We start from the raw sequence: 16,356 nt of genomic DNA, 5'->3' as shown, positions 1-16,356 counted from the left end.
TATGCCAGGACAAAATACCTTACTGTATATACCACATGCGGGCACATTCGGTGCACGTTATATGAGATATACCTTTGTCGTCGGCAGCCATTGTGAGTGGGAGTTTTGCGAGACGCTGGCCGTTCGTGCGGTCGCATAATAGTGCACCCCGAACTGCGAACGGGTGCGGGCCAATGGCTTTTGCACTACTATCTGCTTTATCTTATCGCAGCGTTGCGGAGAGCGCGGTGTCGGACACTATTCGAGCAACCTTCGTGCCGGTGTAGCTAGCCGCAGCAAAGGACCCTGCCCTGTGGCAGAAATGGAAAATGTACAAATTACTATACAGGTCTATGATGCTCTGGTGGTGCCCGCAAGGGCCGGGGGCCACTGCGATGCCCTAATGGGTCTCCACATCGCTGTAGCCGTGCTCGTCTTCTACGTCATCGCTGCTTTCCAAGCCTGCCTCCGCAGGCTGTTCTCCGTCGGGAACAGCAGTCTCGTCGTCGTCATCGTCGTCATCGTCGCTTTCATCGAGTTCACCGTCCTCGATAAGTCCTGCATCGTCCAATTCCTCGTTGTACTCGACATCGCTCTCATTCTCGTCCTCCCAGACGGTAGCTGTAGGTGTATAGTCCTCGAAAGAGGAGGAGCGCTTCACGGCGAGATCGTCGACACAGCTATTCAGCATCGCTTCGAGGAGCTGTAGACGTGGTAGCTGCTCACTGCGTTTTTTTAGCGTCGAATGCAGCGAGGCCAGCTGTGCGATAAGGTTTGGTATTGTGATTAGATACCCTCCGTGCGCGATGAGGCACCATTTGCACCACACGATTAGTAGGCCCTGACGGTTCGTCTGTCTTGCAATACGTTCGGCCAAGCGCTCCAGGAGCGTTACCGACAGCGCCGGTTTCAGCTTTGTAACGGTTGCTTGAATCAGCCTTTCGTCGCGGGTATTCAGAACGGTTTCGAGTAGCGAATGGTCGTTGGACTGCAGTGCTTGCGACAGGACAACCGTCAGCGTGCCGACTGTTTGGTTCTTCTTAGAGGATTTGTTGCCTTGAGGCTGCTTGGCGCCCAATAACCTATCTTGGAGGGTCTCCTGATTCTCTGATCCATCTAGATCTGCCTGCTGGAGCTCATCGATGAGCTGCTGTATGTGACGGAAGTTGTCACCAGACGTGACGGTAGCGTTGCCCTCTTTGTATGTCTTGGCAGCGGCGACATCGCTACCAGACTTGGAGCGATGGCTGGCAGATTTGGTAGCCGGCCGAGCCTTGAAGATCGTGTGTGCTGGCGAGAGCGCCTCCCACTGCACCCGCTCAAAGTGAGGCTCTGTGGCATTTTCCAGCCATACGATAGTTGCGATATCTCCATTAATGTAGCAGTTGAATAGCGGCAACGGATCGGAAGAGCCATCGCGCGCCACGCGCACCGTGTGTGTCGGTTGCTTAGATAAATTGCCCCGCCGCTTGTTACCGGTCGAGACCAGCGGGTCCGCAAACACCTCCACGCGGCCCTCTTCTGTGCTTACTGCGACTGCACGCGATCCTGTGTGCGATACACGTGCTATATTGGCCGTCGCAACAAGTACTGCCTTTGTGGCACCAGTCTCGAGATTGTACACGTTCAAAAACCGATCGTCCGCAGCGCCGCTCAGAAAATGCTCCTCATCCAACATATACAGCGTGGTGACCGCTGAGAGGTGACCTGGGAACGTTAGGAGCTCGCTTTCGGAGCGCAGGTCCACAAGCGTCACCGTGTGCGACGCCAGCAGCACCCGGTGCTCATCGACCACGCAAAGCCGTCCGGCATCAGCGCAAGCCGCAAGCCGCAGCTGCCGCACAAGTGTAAAGTCCTCCAGACTGAACTCATACAGCGCGCCGCCAGCTAGGACGAGCGCGCGATCGCCGCGCGTCTGCACATCGCGCACACCCGCCGCGGCGCCAGTCGCAAGCTCCTGCACTACCCGGTTGGCCACTGCGCTGTATAGACCGACCGTGCCGTCGCTGCGCCCCACGGCTACCAACCCAGCGTCCCCCACGCGCACCCATCCCAGGCTCGTGGTGGTCACGCCCGCAGCGCCTACCGGCGCCCAGGCGTCTGTACGGGCGCCGCCCACACTAACCACCGCGACGCGCTCCTGTCCTAGCGCCGCCGTCACCGTTGCCAACTCTGCCCCATCCGGGCTAAACCGTGAGTACAATACCGCGCTGGCCATCCTTGCTGCTGCCGTCCTGCCGCTCGCCCTCTTGCGATGCCCATCAATATATATGCAGAGAGTGAAAAATTTGAGATCCCTCTGCACGATAACGATGAAGTGCGGTGTTCGGGTGTTAATATAGATGCACTGATCACGTGATGCAGTCTAGCATGAAATACCGTCTATTCGTCCCTAGCTAAAGCAGGTCTGCACGTTAATTAGGGCACTGCATGCTCTATCACCTGTAATCTTACCAATTACACTGTAAAAATCTATGCGCACCTCATCCTTTATGTAATATCCCATTCCAGTTACGGAAGTGAGCTACTTCATGCAAGCGCTGACTGTACTACATAATATTGGAACCTTCAATTTAGCTACTCATTGCAGTTTTCTAGCGTTTTGAACCACCTGTCTGTATTTGATTCAAGATCAGACTGTTCACCTGGCGTTGCAACTGTGGTATTTTCTAATGTTTCGAGTATGGCGACACATTTGTAGTCTTTTCGATACGCTTCTCTCGGCTCTTCATGGGCACTAGAGAATGTATCTAGCAATTTGTTTAGCTGTCATTTGACTACTTTGCGTATGCATTTGCGACCGGCCAACACCACGACTCGCGCTTTCTTCGATGTGCCAGCGTTGGGGGTTAGCATTCCTTCCTGGGAAGGCTGTTCATTTAGGAATTGTTCCAACGATTTGGGAGGGCCAATTCTCTCACCCAGATATGGCTGCTTAGTAGCCTCTGGCATCTCATTCTCCCGGGGCCCGGAAAGCTTTCAGAGACATCTCTCGAAGGGCTTCACATTAATAATGATCATAGCTAATAATTAAGGATCATCCTGCACAAGATATACTGTTATGCACATAGCTGTAGCGCTGCATGGCATACTGAGGAAGCCAATTGAGCTGATTGCGACTGGACACCGCCGCCCGGCGGGGCTGCAATAGGGCTCTCGTGTATATATTGCGCCATACGTCAGTGCAGTCGGCAGGATGTTGCCAGCGTGCCTCTTTCGACCCTTACCGCTACTATCGGCCTGCTAGTTAATGCGCGGGTTCGCATCTCTGTTTAGACGTCCGTTGCGCTTAATTTGTTGATTAAACAAGGCAACTAGCAGGCGGTCTACTGAAAATAGGCGTGAACGGCACTGTCGCGGTATGTGAGCTGCTATTTTGGACTTAGATTCACGAATATAGATTGAACCAGCGCAATTATCGCCCAGCAACTAATATGTCCACGACCTAAGCCTGCGGGCCACATAGAGGCGAAGACAGGCGGCGCGGAACTTGCTCAAGGTACAGACTCGAGTGTGCTGGAACGGCAATATGTATCGTGCTGACAGGAAACGATTTTCCGAAAACTGCTGCACGATGCCCTCTTTCTACGTAGTAACAAGCACAAGCGACATGCAGACTCCATGTCGGACTCTCTCAGACGCCGACAGCCGACGTTGGTTCAGCCGCGGCTATCTACAACTTTCCCGCAGAGAGGAAGAGCCGCGCAACCGCGGAGCTAACAATCGGAGATGCGCCGGCACGAAGATCCCATTGTCGCCGACAAAGAATGCAGCGGGCGCTTCGATGGGAGACTCTGCTCCTCGCTCTTGCTGACGAATGCATTGCGGTCTGTAGCGCCCTGGGTCGGACGGCTACCATCTACAATCACGTACCAGTAGCTGCAACATCCACATACCACATAATAACAAATCAATCACGTGATCAATCACGTGATCACCGGCTGCTGCCGCCGGCACCTCAGTGCTGCGTTGAGCTCGCACAACTCGGCCAAGATCTGCTTACCACGCAGCCCGTCGCCGTATTGCTCCAGCCCCGCGCCTGCCGCTCCGCGCTTCGCGCCTGGCCTGCGAAAACAAAAAGAAAAAATAATGCCAGGACGAAGGAAAACATATAAATACTCTCCAGCGCCACGCACCACGGGCACGAGACGGGCCACAGCGCTTGCTCACATGACCATATAGGCCACGCGCGAAGAAGCAGTCTCACGAGAATAACGAATGGGCGAGGCAGACGACATCACTTTGCCGAAGGGTATGTTTGTTGACAGGAGATTTTTTTCCCTTTCAGCCCGATGATGGGAGAAAAACGGCGGTTGCGTGCAGGACTAACACGGGCAGCTACGGTGCAGAAGATCATCTCGGAGGTGCTTGACTCGGAGCTGACATTCAGCAAGGAAGCGCGGGAAATCATCATTGATGCGGGGATTGAGTTCATCATGATTTTGTCGGGGATGGCGTCGGAGATGGCAGAAAGCGAAGCGAAGAAGACCATAGCGCCAGATCACGTGATCAAGGCGTTGCAGGAACTCGAGTTTGAAGAGTTTGTGCCGTACCTCGAGCAGACGCTCGCACAGCATAAGGAGAACCAGAAGATCCGCGAGCGGCGGGACGCCAAGTTCAAGAAGTCGGGGCTGTCGGAAGAGGAGTTGCTTCGACAGCAGGAGGAGTTGTTCCGGCAGAGCCGGTCGCGCTTCCATCAGAACAGCGTTTCGGGAGGCGGGACAGAGGGGCCGGTAAAGCCGGAGGACGTGTAAGAGTAGACTGGACGTACATGTATAATTAACATTGTAATGAATAGCTTATGTGAAAGGACGTATGTATGTACTAGCGCTTGTTGGTCTGCGTGACGAAGTCCATGATGACGCAGAAAGAGTCGCGGGTGTCGGAGTCCATGGCGGCCAGCAGCGTCTGATACTTGGCGGGCTCGCGCTGTTGCAGCGAGGTGAAAAAGGCGTGAAATTCGTTGAAGCAGTTGACGTTGTCCAGGCAGCTTTCTTTGAAGTCGTCTTCGAGTTCATCGAAAAACTCGCCGGCGCCAGTGTCGTCCTCCGCGGCCAACTCGCCCTTGGCTACGCAGTCGCGCTTGCGAAGCGCCTCAGGCAGGTATTCGGCTACATTTACGAGCTTGGTAACCAGCGGTCCCACAAAAGCATTGAGGCAGCTGGGCAATTCTGGAAGGCCAAACAGGGAGAGGAGAGCCATGAGCTGTAGCTTGGTTGTGTACACGCTGTAGAACTTGCAATCCAGCCATTTCTTCAGCAGCGCCAACGTGATACCCTGCTGTTCCACAAGTTGGACTGTGGCAAGCGGCTTCGCGTACAGGCCCGAGAGGAATAGGCGGACGATTGATGAGTCGTCTATTTCTAGTTCCTGGTTTTGTGCAACCTCGAAGGCCTTGGCAAATAGCGGAATGTCCTTCATAGATAGAGCGTAGGCGATGAGAATCGAAAAAGCACTCTCTATGTCGAAATCATCTTCAGAGTCCAATACCTGGTTGACAACTTGCAAAAATGGCTCCACAAAGGTCTGGTCCTGTGGGAACCCATGCGTGACAACAGACTCAAAGAAAACCTGGTATGCCTCAAAGTACTCCAATGCATAGGTCTGGAAAGAATCCAATACATCGTGAAATAGTTCCCAGATGACTGGAGTGAACGTATTGTACATGGCTTTTGCCGATAGTGCTAATGAATCGATCAAGTCCACCATCTCTGTCAAAAATGATATCTGAGCGTTTACAATAATAAACTTCACCACTGGAGCAAACTTCTCCACCAAGCACACTTTGTTCATGGACATCACCATAGTAGTCATTGTCTGTAACATGGCACTTGCCTGCGTTTCTTGATCCTGGTCCTGTGTCGAGTAGTGTCCGCTCGTATTTTCAACAAGAGATTGTCCCAAGCGCAGGAATTGCTCTGCAATCGTCTCTGCCAGCTCGTTGGCAAAAGGTGTTAGTTCGTCAGAGAATCGTTCGACCAAAGCCTCCATAACCTCCGAGAGAATATCTATTTCAAACTCTTTAGATAACTTCAATAACTTTTCCATAATGCCAGGCACTTGCGGTGCGATATGTTTGTGAATCGAGGGGTTCGAAACAACCAATGTCTTTAGCGCGTCAGCAGCCTCGATTTGTACGGGCAAAGTTTCGCTGTGCATTAGATTGAGATACGATAGCTCAAATATCTTAGACAATATCTCCATATTCTTGAACTCTTGCTGGTAAATGGCAATGGTCTCAAGGGCACGGGCAACCAAAAAGGGGTATTTCTCGTTGCCAAGAAGCGGTGTAATGAAGTGCTGGAAAATGGGTTCTAGCTCTTCACGGACAGGAGAGTCAGTTTCCGCCAGAAAAGATGACAGGTTGGAAAACAAACGCAGAGCACCTTCCTCCTTATATGCAGACGCCAAGTCTCCGCTTGCAGCAAATTCTGTAAAGACCTCATGAATCAGTGGAAGTATTTTATTTACTTCTTCAAATCGAGAATGGCCAATCACAAAGATAAATTCGCTGGAAGCAACGTCGGCAGTAGAACCTTCCTTATTCATGTCAAAGTAACGCCGAGTATACTCTTCCGGATCGTCCTGTAAAAGTTCAATGGACTGATCTGACGCCGAGAGACAAGGGAATATAACATGCTTGATAATAACACCTAGATGTGGTTGAATCAGTGGCCACAGTTCCTCTGTCTTCAGACACTTCTCCAGGAATTGAATTAGGTAATAGAGTGAACCATCTCCGAGCCATAAGGATGAGTTACCCCACAGCTCTATCACCTTGAAATATTCACTGATAATGGTGGGTACAATTTCCTGGAAGACATATTGCACAAAGTCAGCGGTGATGAATTTCGTCACGCGCGTGTACTTATGCACAAACTTGTTGAGGTTCCCAAACGCCCATTTGTTGACCTTCACGCGCTTGTCCAAAGAGCGGTCACTTGGATCCAGCTCCAGTACCTCCTTGGGTAGGGAACGTGAGCAGAGGAACAGGTGCAACTGGATCCAAGAATTTAGCTTTTCGACATTGGTGAAATATCGCGGGAAGTTGTTCAAACACGCGTACTTAAACGACTTTAAAATCAAGTACAGCAATTCGCTCGAGTGGTAGTCCACGTTGTTTACCAGCTGCGAGGCCACTTCCTCCATCTGGGGGAACACTTTCTCAATAAACCCATCAATGTAGTCTCTGCTTTCAGACATCACGTAGCGATGCTTGATTGCCACCTCAAACACTAAAAGCAGTCCTGGGTAAACATATTCAGCTTTACCGCTCCCCAGCAGCCCCAGCACAACATCAGCAAGCTGCCACCGCTCGTCATGTGCCAAGATACCCCGTATGGATTCTGTTAGGTGCGGCCTGATATGGCTGTTATCGCTGTTCTCGATCAACGCCTGCAACAACTGCTCCTTGATCATCCCCTCCTCCTCCTCCGCAATTCGATCATCCTTCCTGGACCGCCATGACCGTTGGATCTTGTTTTTCAGGTAGATAGAGCAACTGAGCCGAATATTGAGAGGGATCCCTTCATTCTTGGCCGCGGAAATTAGGAAACTAGTGAACCCACGTTCTCGTTGCATGACGAAAAGCTGTTGTTCAGCTTCCTTGATAATCCCGGCATCCGACGCCATCGTGCGCTCGAAAGCTTGCAAAACTTCCTGTTCGTTAAGCATGTTTCACTGTCCCACAATTCAGCCTTGAGTTCCTACAGGCAGGTCTGGCTGCCACTGTGATTAGTTTCCATTAACCGTAAGCTCATCTCTGGGCCAGACTTATCGACATAAAATTTACGGGAAAATCTCTGCCTTTTAGACCTGTACATCACGAAAGTAATATCACGTGACATGCGTTTATGGCATGCTGCTCTGAAGGCAGAAGAGGTGACATTATGTCAATATGCAGACAAGGACACCTTCTGTCACATGTTCCTAGGCTGAGGGGTATGAGATTGGCTGTGATTCGCTATATATGGCTGCTGGTGGCGCTGCTGGTGGCGCTGGAACCCGCGTATGTGCATCCGGACGAGCACATGCAAAGTGTGGAAGTGATGATGCAAAAGATATTCGGATTGAGAGGCACGGTACCGTGGGAGTTCCAGCCTGAGTATGCTGCGCGGAGCTTTGCTCCTCTTTGGATATTCATGGGACCTGCATTGGTCGCCGCGCGGCTGTTCAATGCAGGGCCGCGGGTAGTACTGGGTCTTCTTCGGATACAAGGCTATTTCCTATACGTTTCACTGACGCGCGTAGCAGTGGAACTAGTCGGGCGGACGAAGCTGCGGCGGTCGATGGCAGCATTTCTGCTGTCAACTACATATGTAGTGGGGGCATTTCAGTCACATACATTTTCCAATAGTATCGAGACGTTGCTTGCCGTTGCAGCTGTCGGGCTGCTAGAGGTGGTTATAGCCGACGGGCGAGCCGGGCATAGGCATGTCCGCATCTCCGGGGTTCTTGGTTTCTTGATAGCGCTGGGGCTGTTCAATCGTGTAACATTTGCGGGGTATCTGGGGTTGCCATGCATCGTGGCTTTCTGGCAATTCTATAGACGGCAGTGGCGGTCACTAGCAGCGTTACTATTGTGCTTTCTGCTTACATCCGGCGCGTGCATTTGGATTGATACCCTTTCCTATGGGACATCTGAATGGGTCATCACGCCATTGAACAACTTGCTGTACAATATGGATGAGGAGAATCTTGCTCAGCATGGGCTTCACCCGCGTTATACTCACATATTGGTCAACTTGCCCATGCTACTTGGGCCAGGGTTGCTCTTTGCGTTGGGCGGAATTCAGCGGCTCTCTCTTCCCCTGCTATCATGTGTCTCGGGGGTTGCAACATTGTCATTATTCAAGCACCAAGAGGCTCGGTTTCTGTTGCCGGTTGTTCCTCTATTTCTTATGTCAGTGGATTTGACCAAACTAAGAACTGTATCCTTGACGCTCACTCTGAAACTGTGGTTGGCTTTTAATGGCTTGATGGTTGTCATTATGGGCGTGGGCCATCAGAGAGGTGTGATAACAGCGTTGCATCAACTTCGCGAAGAGCCTATTGGTGTACAAGTATGGTGGAAGACATATTCGCCCCCAACATGGGTTCTAATGAACGAGGCGCTGACAGTCTCGACCACCAATTTTGTTGGAGACGATGAACGGATTGACGAGGTGCCTTTGGATGTCACACGGAATCATGTCATAGACCTCAAAGGTTGCAACATAGAGCTGCTAAACCATACACTTTCGCAATTTATTGCGGCAGGTTCAAAAGTGCATTTGATTGTTCCGGACTCTGTTGCCAAGAAGACAGCATTGTTGACAAAGCGGTATGGATTCGATATTCACCGAGAATTCCGGACTCTCGTCCACTTGGATTTAGATCATTTAGACTGGAGTGAACCTTCTAGTTTCACACCAGGGCTATCAATATACACAGTTACGTGAAAACCTAATCAAATCGACGTTACTCTGATGTTGACTTATTATACAGTATTCTATGCACACTTGGTATGCGTTCTATTTAGACTTCGCTTACCTCATTTATAGAAATCGAACTTGTCGACATCGCTGCCCGTCTTGACTTGTGATGCGTAAGCCTCCTCCAAATCACTCTGGAGAATGACATATCTGTTTTTCCTCACAGCTCGTAAGCCAGCTTCTTGCATAATAGCTGCGATCAACGCACCCGATAGTGGATCGTTTCTTATGATCAACGAGTCCAAGTCGACCTCCGGAGCTAAGGACATTTTGGCTGCAATCGTTCCAAAAATGAGACGCCGCTCACGTCTGTCGCGCAGAGATGGGAACTCAATTTTCCTGTCAAGTCTACCAGGTCTCAACAAAGCAGGGTCCAGCGTATCATGTCTGTTGGTTGCCATGATAACTTTGACATTAGTGCTCTGATCAAAGCCATCCATTTGTGTTAGTAGCTCGATCAGAATACGCTGCACCTCTCTATCGGAGCCCGTCTGGGCGTCAAAACGTTTCGTGGCAATCGAATCAACTTCATCAATGAAAATAATCGACGGGGCATTCTCTCTCGCCAAGCGGAAGACATCGCGCACCATCCTGGGACCTTCTCCAAGGTACTTGTGAACAAACTCAGAGCCGTTGACTCTGATGAAAGCTGCATTGGTACTATTCGCCACCGCCTTCACCAACATCGTCTTACCCGTACCAGGAGGCCCGTATAGCAGCACACCGCGCGGAGGGTCTATGCCAATTTGCTGATACAGGTCTGCCTGGACCAAGGGCAATTCTACAGCCTCCCGGATTTCCTGCTTCTGCATATCCAAGCCACCGACATCTGCATATGTCACGTCCGGCTTCTCGTTGTTCCCCATAATAGAAATGCTGGAGTCCGAGTCTGGCGGTAGGATATCAACCAGCGCGTTGGAATGTCTATGGAGAGCCACCGACGTCGACGGCTTCAACAGCTCCCGATCCAGAGTCGAGAGGATTCGCACAACGTAGCTCATACCTGTAGTGCTCGATACAATACCCGTGCTCTCATCGATGGGCTCCAAGAACTGTCCAATAACCAGCGGAACAGATTGGATGCGCTTAACCTCCTCCTGCGCTCTCAACAACTCGCGCTTCAGATGGCGCTGTTCGTCCTTAATGTAATCCTCCTGCAGGGTGAGCAGCTCGTACTCTCGTTCGAGCTTCTTCAATTTCAAGTACACGTCTGCGTTAGAACTGTTCAATGCCGCCGTGTTGCTGTTGATGTGCGAAACCAGAGACCCATATGATAGGGCTACGGGCCTTTCGACCGCTACCTCGCCACTTTGACCAATACCGAGTTCTTCCATGGTGTGCTTGACCCAAAGATCAGGATACGACAGATGCCCTGTGTTGTGAAGGTGCTCTATAGATACTAACTGTGATTCATTCTCCTTGGGATTTTGCCACCCAGCGCTTCTAAGGTTTACAAAAGTCATTATTTACGTACTGTTTATAAAAGCTGCCCAGTCTAATGAGAGACCAGAAGCCCGAGTAGCATACCGCAGGTGAAGATGACGGTATTGTACAGGTCTATGTGCAAGACAGGCCACCCAGAGAAGCCCTGCAATGCTGAGAGGGTAGGACCCCCAATAGCTCGTACATGATCGGCGATCCAGGCTTGAAAAAAGCCGAACTCGGCAGCAATGGCTGCTCCTACGCTCGCCAGAGCCTCGCGCAGACCTAACGGCTGGCCGGAGGTTGTTGCAGCGGGAGGCTGCTCTGGCTGCTCTGTTCGCTCTGGTAGAGGTACTGGGGCTATGCCATGCACCATCTCTGCGTCAATTTTTTCGGAGATGCGGTCTGATAGTCGGTCGAGCACCAGATTATGCTGGAGTGAGTGGTCCTCGAGCGCTCTTTTGACCTTGTCCTCGAAGGAGTTCGTCAAGCGGCGGCGCTTCCACGGTTCCAGTAACAGCTGCACAACCAAGAAGAGCAGTATATTCAGACCCATTAGGATAAACGTCCCCCAGGTGGAGGTGCGCCGGATCTTGTCCGACCAGATCTGTTCCTCGTGGTAGCGGGTCAGAATGGCGCGGTGCAGGCTGTTCGACAGTTCTTCCTCTTTCGCCTCCATCGCCTTGAGACTGGCATTGGCTTCCTCCTGGCGCCGCACGTTGTCTGCGTCCTCCTTGTACAGTCGCGTGAAGCTCTCCAGGTCGCCGGGCGACCACATATGCTTCCGCTGCAAGAGCTCGTTGACCTGGCGTTGTGACTGGTTCCGGACGGCAACCGCGTCGCTATGCGCCTCCCGAAGCTGCATCAGCTTCCTCTTGGTCTCCTGCAGCTGTGTCTCCATCATGTCTATCGACTTGCGCAGCTTTTCTATCGACGAGTACCCAGTAACGTCATTCAATGCCTTGGTTGCCGTGAAGATGGTTTCTTGTAGCGAATCGATGTAAAACTCCAGCTTCCGCGACCACTGCCGGCGTTTACGCTCCCGCTCAGAGGGTAGGTCCACAATCTTGCTCTTGTTCTCGAGATCGTCATTAAACGTCAGCATCGAGTTCTCTCCCTCCCTCTCTTGCTGTACAAGCTTCTTGTTCGCCTCTTGCACCGAGGCCCTTGCCTTTTCCAGATGATACCGCAGCTGCATTGAACTATACCTGACCTGTGCACATGTCTGTTCAAGCTTATCCTTGGTGGAGTTGCAAAATGGTTCTAGCTTCTTTCTCAGTTGCTGAAGAATGGTATTGCCTGGTTTCGGCTGCGAGTCCTGGGAGTAACACCTCGCCGAATGAAGCAGCCGGGAATACCGGACCGCTCTGCAACGGGGCAGCACACTCCTTGGAAGTGCTAATTGATATATGGGCATCAGTAGCACGCAGGAAGTTTGGCCTATGGCTCGAGTTCAGAAGAGCTGAATATTAAATCAGCAGCGAACGACAAAATATTACAGAAATCGCATCCCGTACTGCACGGGGACAGGCACTTTCGAGGAATGGTAAAACGGATGGACTGCAGTCGTTCTACAGCAGCTTTGCCATGTCAGGTATATCTCTGAACCTGAAGAGGAAGCCTAAGGTGAAGAAGAAGGAAGAGGAGAGGAAGCGCAAGAACGTATTTAATGAAGATGAGGTGGATCCGCAGAAACGAAGCAAGATACTAATAACAGAGGTGAATGCGCATGAGGCGGCAAAGGCCAAGAGGCGGGTAATTGTCCCGGCGTGCTCTGGCAGAGCTTCGATAGTGCCGCCAAAGTTTGCGAGTGAGCAGGGGCCATCGTACGGGCTCACGGAGAGTACGGGAGAGCAAACTGGACGTCCGGACAAGTCTGCGGCGAAAAGTGGTGCGGGCGTGGTCCCCCTCGACCAGCTTCCGGATCCCACGGGGCTGGAGGAGTACAGCGAGGTGCCCGTGGAGGAATTCGGGGCCGCGCTACTGCGTGGAATGGGATGGGACGGCGACGAAGAGGAGATTGAAGGCGACCGCAGGGGCCAAAAGACCGTGCTTCCGCATGAACAGGCGGGGCGGGCGGAGTACCTCGGGATCGGTGCCAGCAGCGACGTTGACCGGAGCCGGAAGGACGCACGACTACAGATAGAGGAATTCATGCCAGTGGTGAAAGTCGACAGGGCGAAGGACACGGCTGCGGACAGCTCCACATAGCATAAGGCATAAAAATACATTAGATAACTGTGCATCTATTTATGTAACGACCCATTCTACGCTACACATGCATTATTGGCGGGCTAGAGCAAAGTTCTGATACAGGGCACACGTGGGGCGCTGACTTTTCTCGCGGAAAACCTGCAGCTCTCACACCATTGCCCCCAGTCCAAATATTAAAAGTTGGGATGCAAACGTGGTCCCTAGGAGTTTTACCCAGTCATTCTTCTTCTTATACTCTGTTTCCTCAATCATTTTCATCAGATCGGTATATAACTCCAGTGCCATTTTATCATAGACATCTGTCTCCTTGAACAAAAACGTGTTCTGCAACTCATTCATATGTTTAGCAATTCGGCATCTAAGAATGATTTCATTAGAATTGTCGGAGGGGTTCTCGTGGTACTTGATGATTTCCTGGTTCAGTTGAACGCTGCCCTCGCCCTCGGGCCACTGGAATGTGCGCATAGGAATGACCGTGGTATCTGGATAGGACTGTTGCCTCTCGATGGTTACCGTTGGTCTCCATAGCTTATTGTTGTCGAGGTTGCGAAGGGATGAGAACAGGCCCCTCCTATTGTTCACAAACATAATGATCGGTTTCAGCTCATCGAACGAGATCAGCTCCCTCCCATTGGACAACGCCGGGGGGACAGTGTTCATGCTAGCAATGAGGTCCTTGAACGTAATCCGCAGGTCCATAACCACATATTTGTTCTCATCCTCCGCGGCCGCCGACTCCGGATAAATGTTGGGCAGCATTAGGTCAGCGATCATCTCAACGCTGCCGCCTTCTATCCAGTTGAAAGCGTTGCTTTTGTCTAGCCCGAGATCCTTCACGGAAATTGGGTTCAGGCGGAGCCGGCTGATGCGCTTCCAGGGCGCCATGTCCTTTTCCATCTCGTGTAACGGAAGCTTGTGCTGGCGCTTGTGAATGCTGAATAAGGAGTGGTTGAGCGCGCCTGACACGACGTCGGCATTGAACAGGTCCAGCAGACTCCATCGGAAGCGCAATTGGCTCATGCGCATGTTATAGATCGACACGCGAAACTTCTGCCCAATCTCCTGGTCCGTGCACATGATCACGCTGTCGCAGACCTCGACCTCGCCCAACTCGTAATTGGGGTTCGAAAAGAAGTCGATCAGCTTGGCGTCTTTCCGCTCGGCCGCCCCCACCGAGACGTCTCCCTTCATGCCGGACACATATACGTCGTTGATTAGCCCACGCCCCTGCAGCCACTTCCGCACCGAGAGCGTGAGGCTAAGCTTGCTGAACATCAGATCAAACGTCAGCAGCCCCGCGTCCTGTGCCCCCGGCGTCGTCCGCAGCCGCACCTTCTGGAAGCTGATCTGCCCTTTACGCCACTCCGGCACCATCGCGTCCTGGAACTGCACGTCCACTCCGTCCATATACCTGTTCAGGCTGTTGCCCACGAACTTCCCCACCATCTCCTTCGCAAGCACCGTGTTCGCCAGGAACAGAAGCAGCGACACAAACGTCGTTGTCCCCAGGATCACCCACAACACCTGCGACAGTATCAACCACGATAGCAGCGTGGATATCTCCTCCCCACTGAACGGCCGGTTGCCGCGTATCAGCAACCACTTCGTGTTGATCTTGAACCGGTCATAGAACCCCGTGGCCTCGCTCAGCAACTTCTGCTTCGTCATCCGCTGCTGGTTCTTCTGCAGCAGGATATTCTGCACGTGCAGATACTCCGTCGAGTTCAGCATCTCCTGCTTCAGCGGCGACCGGCTCGCCGCGTCGTCGCTTGCGCACGCACGCGCGTACCATCCCGCCCCTGCGGCTATCCGCCTCTGCAGTAGCCCATGCCCACATCGCCACACAGCCCGCCGTAACCCTGATCTGAGTACCGGCAGCATTTCCTATAGCCCAGCTCCTCCACTGCGCGACGCTTCCCAGAGACTCCTATAGTCTGCTGACGCTTGTCGTAGAATTCTGATGTCTAGCTTATTGCCCCAGGTTCCTTGTCCTTCACACTCGCTGTCTCTTCGCTGCACTTTTCAATACCACCGATGCCACCACTGTACGCCTCCTGGACTCCCTAGAGCTGCTTTCCTAGCTACTCGAGGGGATGGAGTTCTCCTTTACTATACGATTACCAACTGCGAGATGGATCAATGGATTTGGCGGTGTCTGGGTTAGTTTCACGTTACTTTTTCGTAGCCATGAAAATTTTCTGCGATGCGATGAGCAGAATAATGAGTATTGGTGCAGCGGTCGAGGAAGACACTAATAGGTACTGCGAGGATATGGTAGCTCCAACGGCGCTCAAGAAGTCGGGCACGGATGGCCAGACTGCGCCTGGGCCAACGGGCTCGCGGATCGTCGGCACAGACAACACACGGAGCATCGAGGACGATGATGACATCCTGATAGACCAGGAGGACAGCGGCGCAGCCGCAGCAGAGCAGGCGGAGGGCGCGCGCGAGCAGCAGGGTGTGGTTCTGGACGCAGAGGGCAAGCCACGGTTTGCGGCAGCCGCGAGCGTCGCGGAGACACGCGTGAAGGCCGAGAGCCGCAAGGTGCCTGTGCCGCCGCACAGAATGACGCCGCTGCGCAACAGCTGGACGAAGATATACCCGCCGCTGGTGGACCACCTAAAACTGCAGGTGCGGATGAACCTCAAGACGAAGTCCGTGGAGCTGCGCACACACCCGCGCCACACGACCGACCCGGGCGCGCTGCAGAAGGGCGCGGACTTCATCAAGGCATTCACGCTCGGGTTCGACCTGGACGACTCGATCTCGCTGCTGCGGCTGGACGACCTGTACATTGAAACCTTCGAGATCAAGGACGTCAAGACGCTGCACGGTGACCATCTGTCGCGTGCGATCGGGCGTATTGCAGGCAAGGACGGGAAGACCAAGTTTGCGATCGAAAACGCTACCAGGACCCGGATCGTGCTGGCGGACTCCAAAATTCACATATTGGGCGGCTTCACCCACATCCGCATGGCAAGAGAGGCTGTTGTGTCGTTGATCCTGGGCTCGCCCCCTGGAAAGGTCTACGGCAACTTGCGCACCGTCGCGTCGAGGTTAAAGGAACGTTACTGAATATCATGACTCCGGGAGCACGGCCCCGGCCGGCACCTATTATCCTATAGATTAAGTAGCACGCGCACTGTAAATTAGCATTTCTAGTAGGTATACTCTGTGCCCAGGCTTCTTTTGAAGGCGACGATGAGGACGCGATTTCTCGCTACTCGGGTGTCTGGCGTGTTCACGCGAATATAGAAACTGGCCATCC

At 52.6% G+C, this 16,356-nt stretch overlaps 9 protein-coding genes across 9 annotated transcripts; 4 read left to right on the top strand and 5 right to left on the bottom strand.

Annotated features, from left to right (window-relative positions):
- Positions 1-379: 379 nt before the first annotated feature.
- Positions 380-2,197, bottom strand: UTP5 (Utp5p; the record flags this gene model as incomplete). Its single annotated transcript, NM_211300.2, has 1 exon — positions 380-2,197. The coding sequence occupies one exon, from the start codon at positions 2,195-2,197 to the stop codon at positions 380-382; it is 1,818 nt and encodes a 605-aa protein (NP_985945.2).
- A 2,000-nt stretch (positions 2,198-4,197) lies between these two features.
- On the top strand, positions 4,198-4,733 carry NCB2 (negative cofactor 2 transcription regulator complex subunit NCB2; the record flags this gene model as incomplete). The annotated part of the gene is made up of 2 exons (NM_211299.1): positions 4,198-4,231; positions 4,318-4,733. The coding sequence occupies 2 exons, from the start codon at positions 4,198-4,200 to the stop codon at positions 4,731-4,733; spliced, it is 450 nt and encodes a 149-aa protein (NP_985944.1).
- Positions 4,734-4,803: 70 nt separating this feature from the next.
- Positions 4,804-7,653, bottom strand: SXM1 (Sxm1p; the record flags this gene model as incomplete). Its single annotated transcript, NM_211298.1, has 1 exon — positions 4,804-7,653. One exon carries the CDS (start codon positions 7,651-7,653, stop codon positions 4,804-4,806), a length of 2,850 nt encoding a protein of 949 aa, NP_985943.1.
- Positions 7,654-7,832: 179 nt separating this feature from the next.
- Positions 7,833-9,419, top strand: SMP3 (glycosylphosphatidylinositol-alpha 1,2 mannosyltransferase; the record flags this gene model as incomplete). The annotated part of the gene is made up of 1 exon (NM_211297.2): positions 7,833-9,419. One exon carries the CDS (start codon positions 7,833-7,835, stop codon positions 9,417-9,419), a length of 1,587 nt encoding a protein of 528 aa, NP_985942.2.
- Positions 9,420-9,511: 92 nt separating this feature from the next.
- Positions 9,512-10,915, bottom strand: RPT3 (proteasome regulatory particle base subunit RPT3; the record flags this gene model as incomplete). The annotated part of the gene is made up of 1 exon (NM_211296.2): positions 9,512-10,915. One exon carries the CDS (start codon positions 10,913-10,915, stop codon positions 9,512-9,514), a length of 1,404 nt encoding a protein of 467 aa, NP_985941.2.
- Positions 10,916-10,947: 32 nt separating this feature from the next.
- On the bottom strand, positions 10,948-12,291 carry SHE9 (She9p; the record flags this gene model as incomplete). Its single annotated transcript, NM_211295.1, has 1 exon — positions 10,948-12,291. One exon carries the CDS (start codon positions 12,289-12,291, stop codon positions 10,948-10,950), a length of 1,344 nt encoding a protein of 447 aa, NP_985940.1.
- Positions 12,292-12,461: 170 nt separating this feature from the next.
- Positions 12,462-13,085, top strand: SPP2 (spliceosome ATPase-activating subunit SPP2; the record flags this gene model as incomplete). The annotated part of the gene is made up of 1 exon (NM_211294.1): positions 12,462-13,085. One exon carries the CDS (start codon positions 12,462-12,464, stop codon positions 13,083-13,085), a length of 624 nt encoding a protein of 207 aa, NP_985939.1.
- Positions 13,086-13,235: 150 nt separating this feature from the next.
- On the bottom strand, positions 13,236-14,969 carry MDM32 (Mdm32p; the record flags this gene model as incomplete). Its single annotated transcript, NM_211293.1, has 1 exon — positions 13,236-14,969. One exon carries the CDS (start codon positions 14,967-14,969, stop codon positions 13,236-13,238), a length of 1,734 nt encoding a protein of 577 aa, NP_985938.1.
- Positions 14,970-15,227: 258 nt separating this feature from the next.
- PNO1 (Pno1p) lies at positions 15,228-16,163 on the top strand (the record flags this gene model as incomplete). The annotated part of the gene is made up of 1 exon (NM_211292.2): positions 15,228-16,163. One exon carries the CDS (start codon positions 15,228-15,230, stop codon positions 16,161-16,163), a length of 936 nt encoding a protein of 311 aa, NP_985937.2.
- Between the last annotated feature and the right edge of the window lie 193 nt (positions 16,164-16,356).

Source organism: Eremothecium gossypii, chromosome VI (assembly GCF_000091025.4).
Source record: "Eremothecium gossypii ATCC 10895 chromosome VI, complete sequence".
NCBI lineage: Eukaryota > Fungi > Ascomycota > Saccharomycetes > Saccharomycetales > Saccharomycetaceae > Eremothecium > Eremothecium gossypii.
This window is presented reverse-complemented; position numbering and strand designations above follow the sequence as displayed.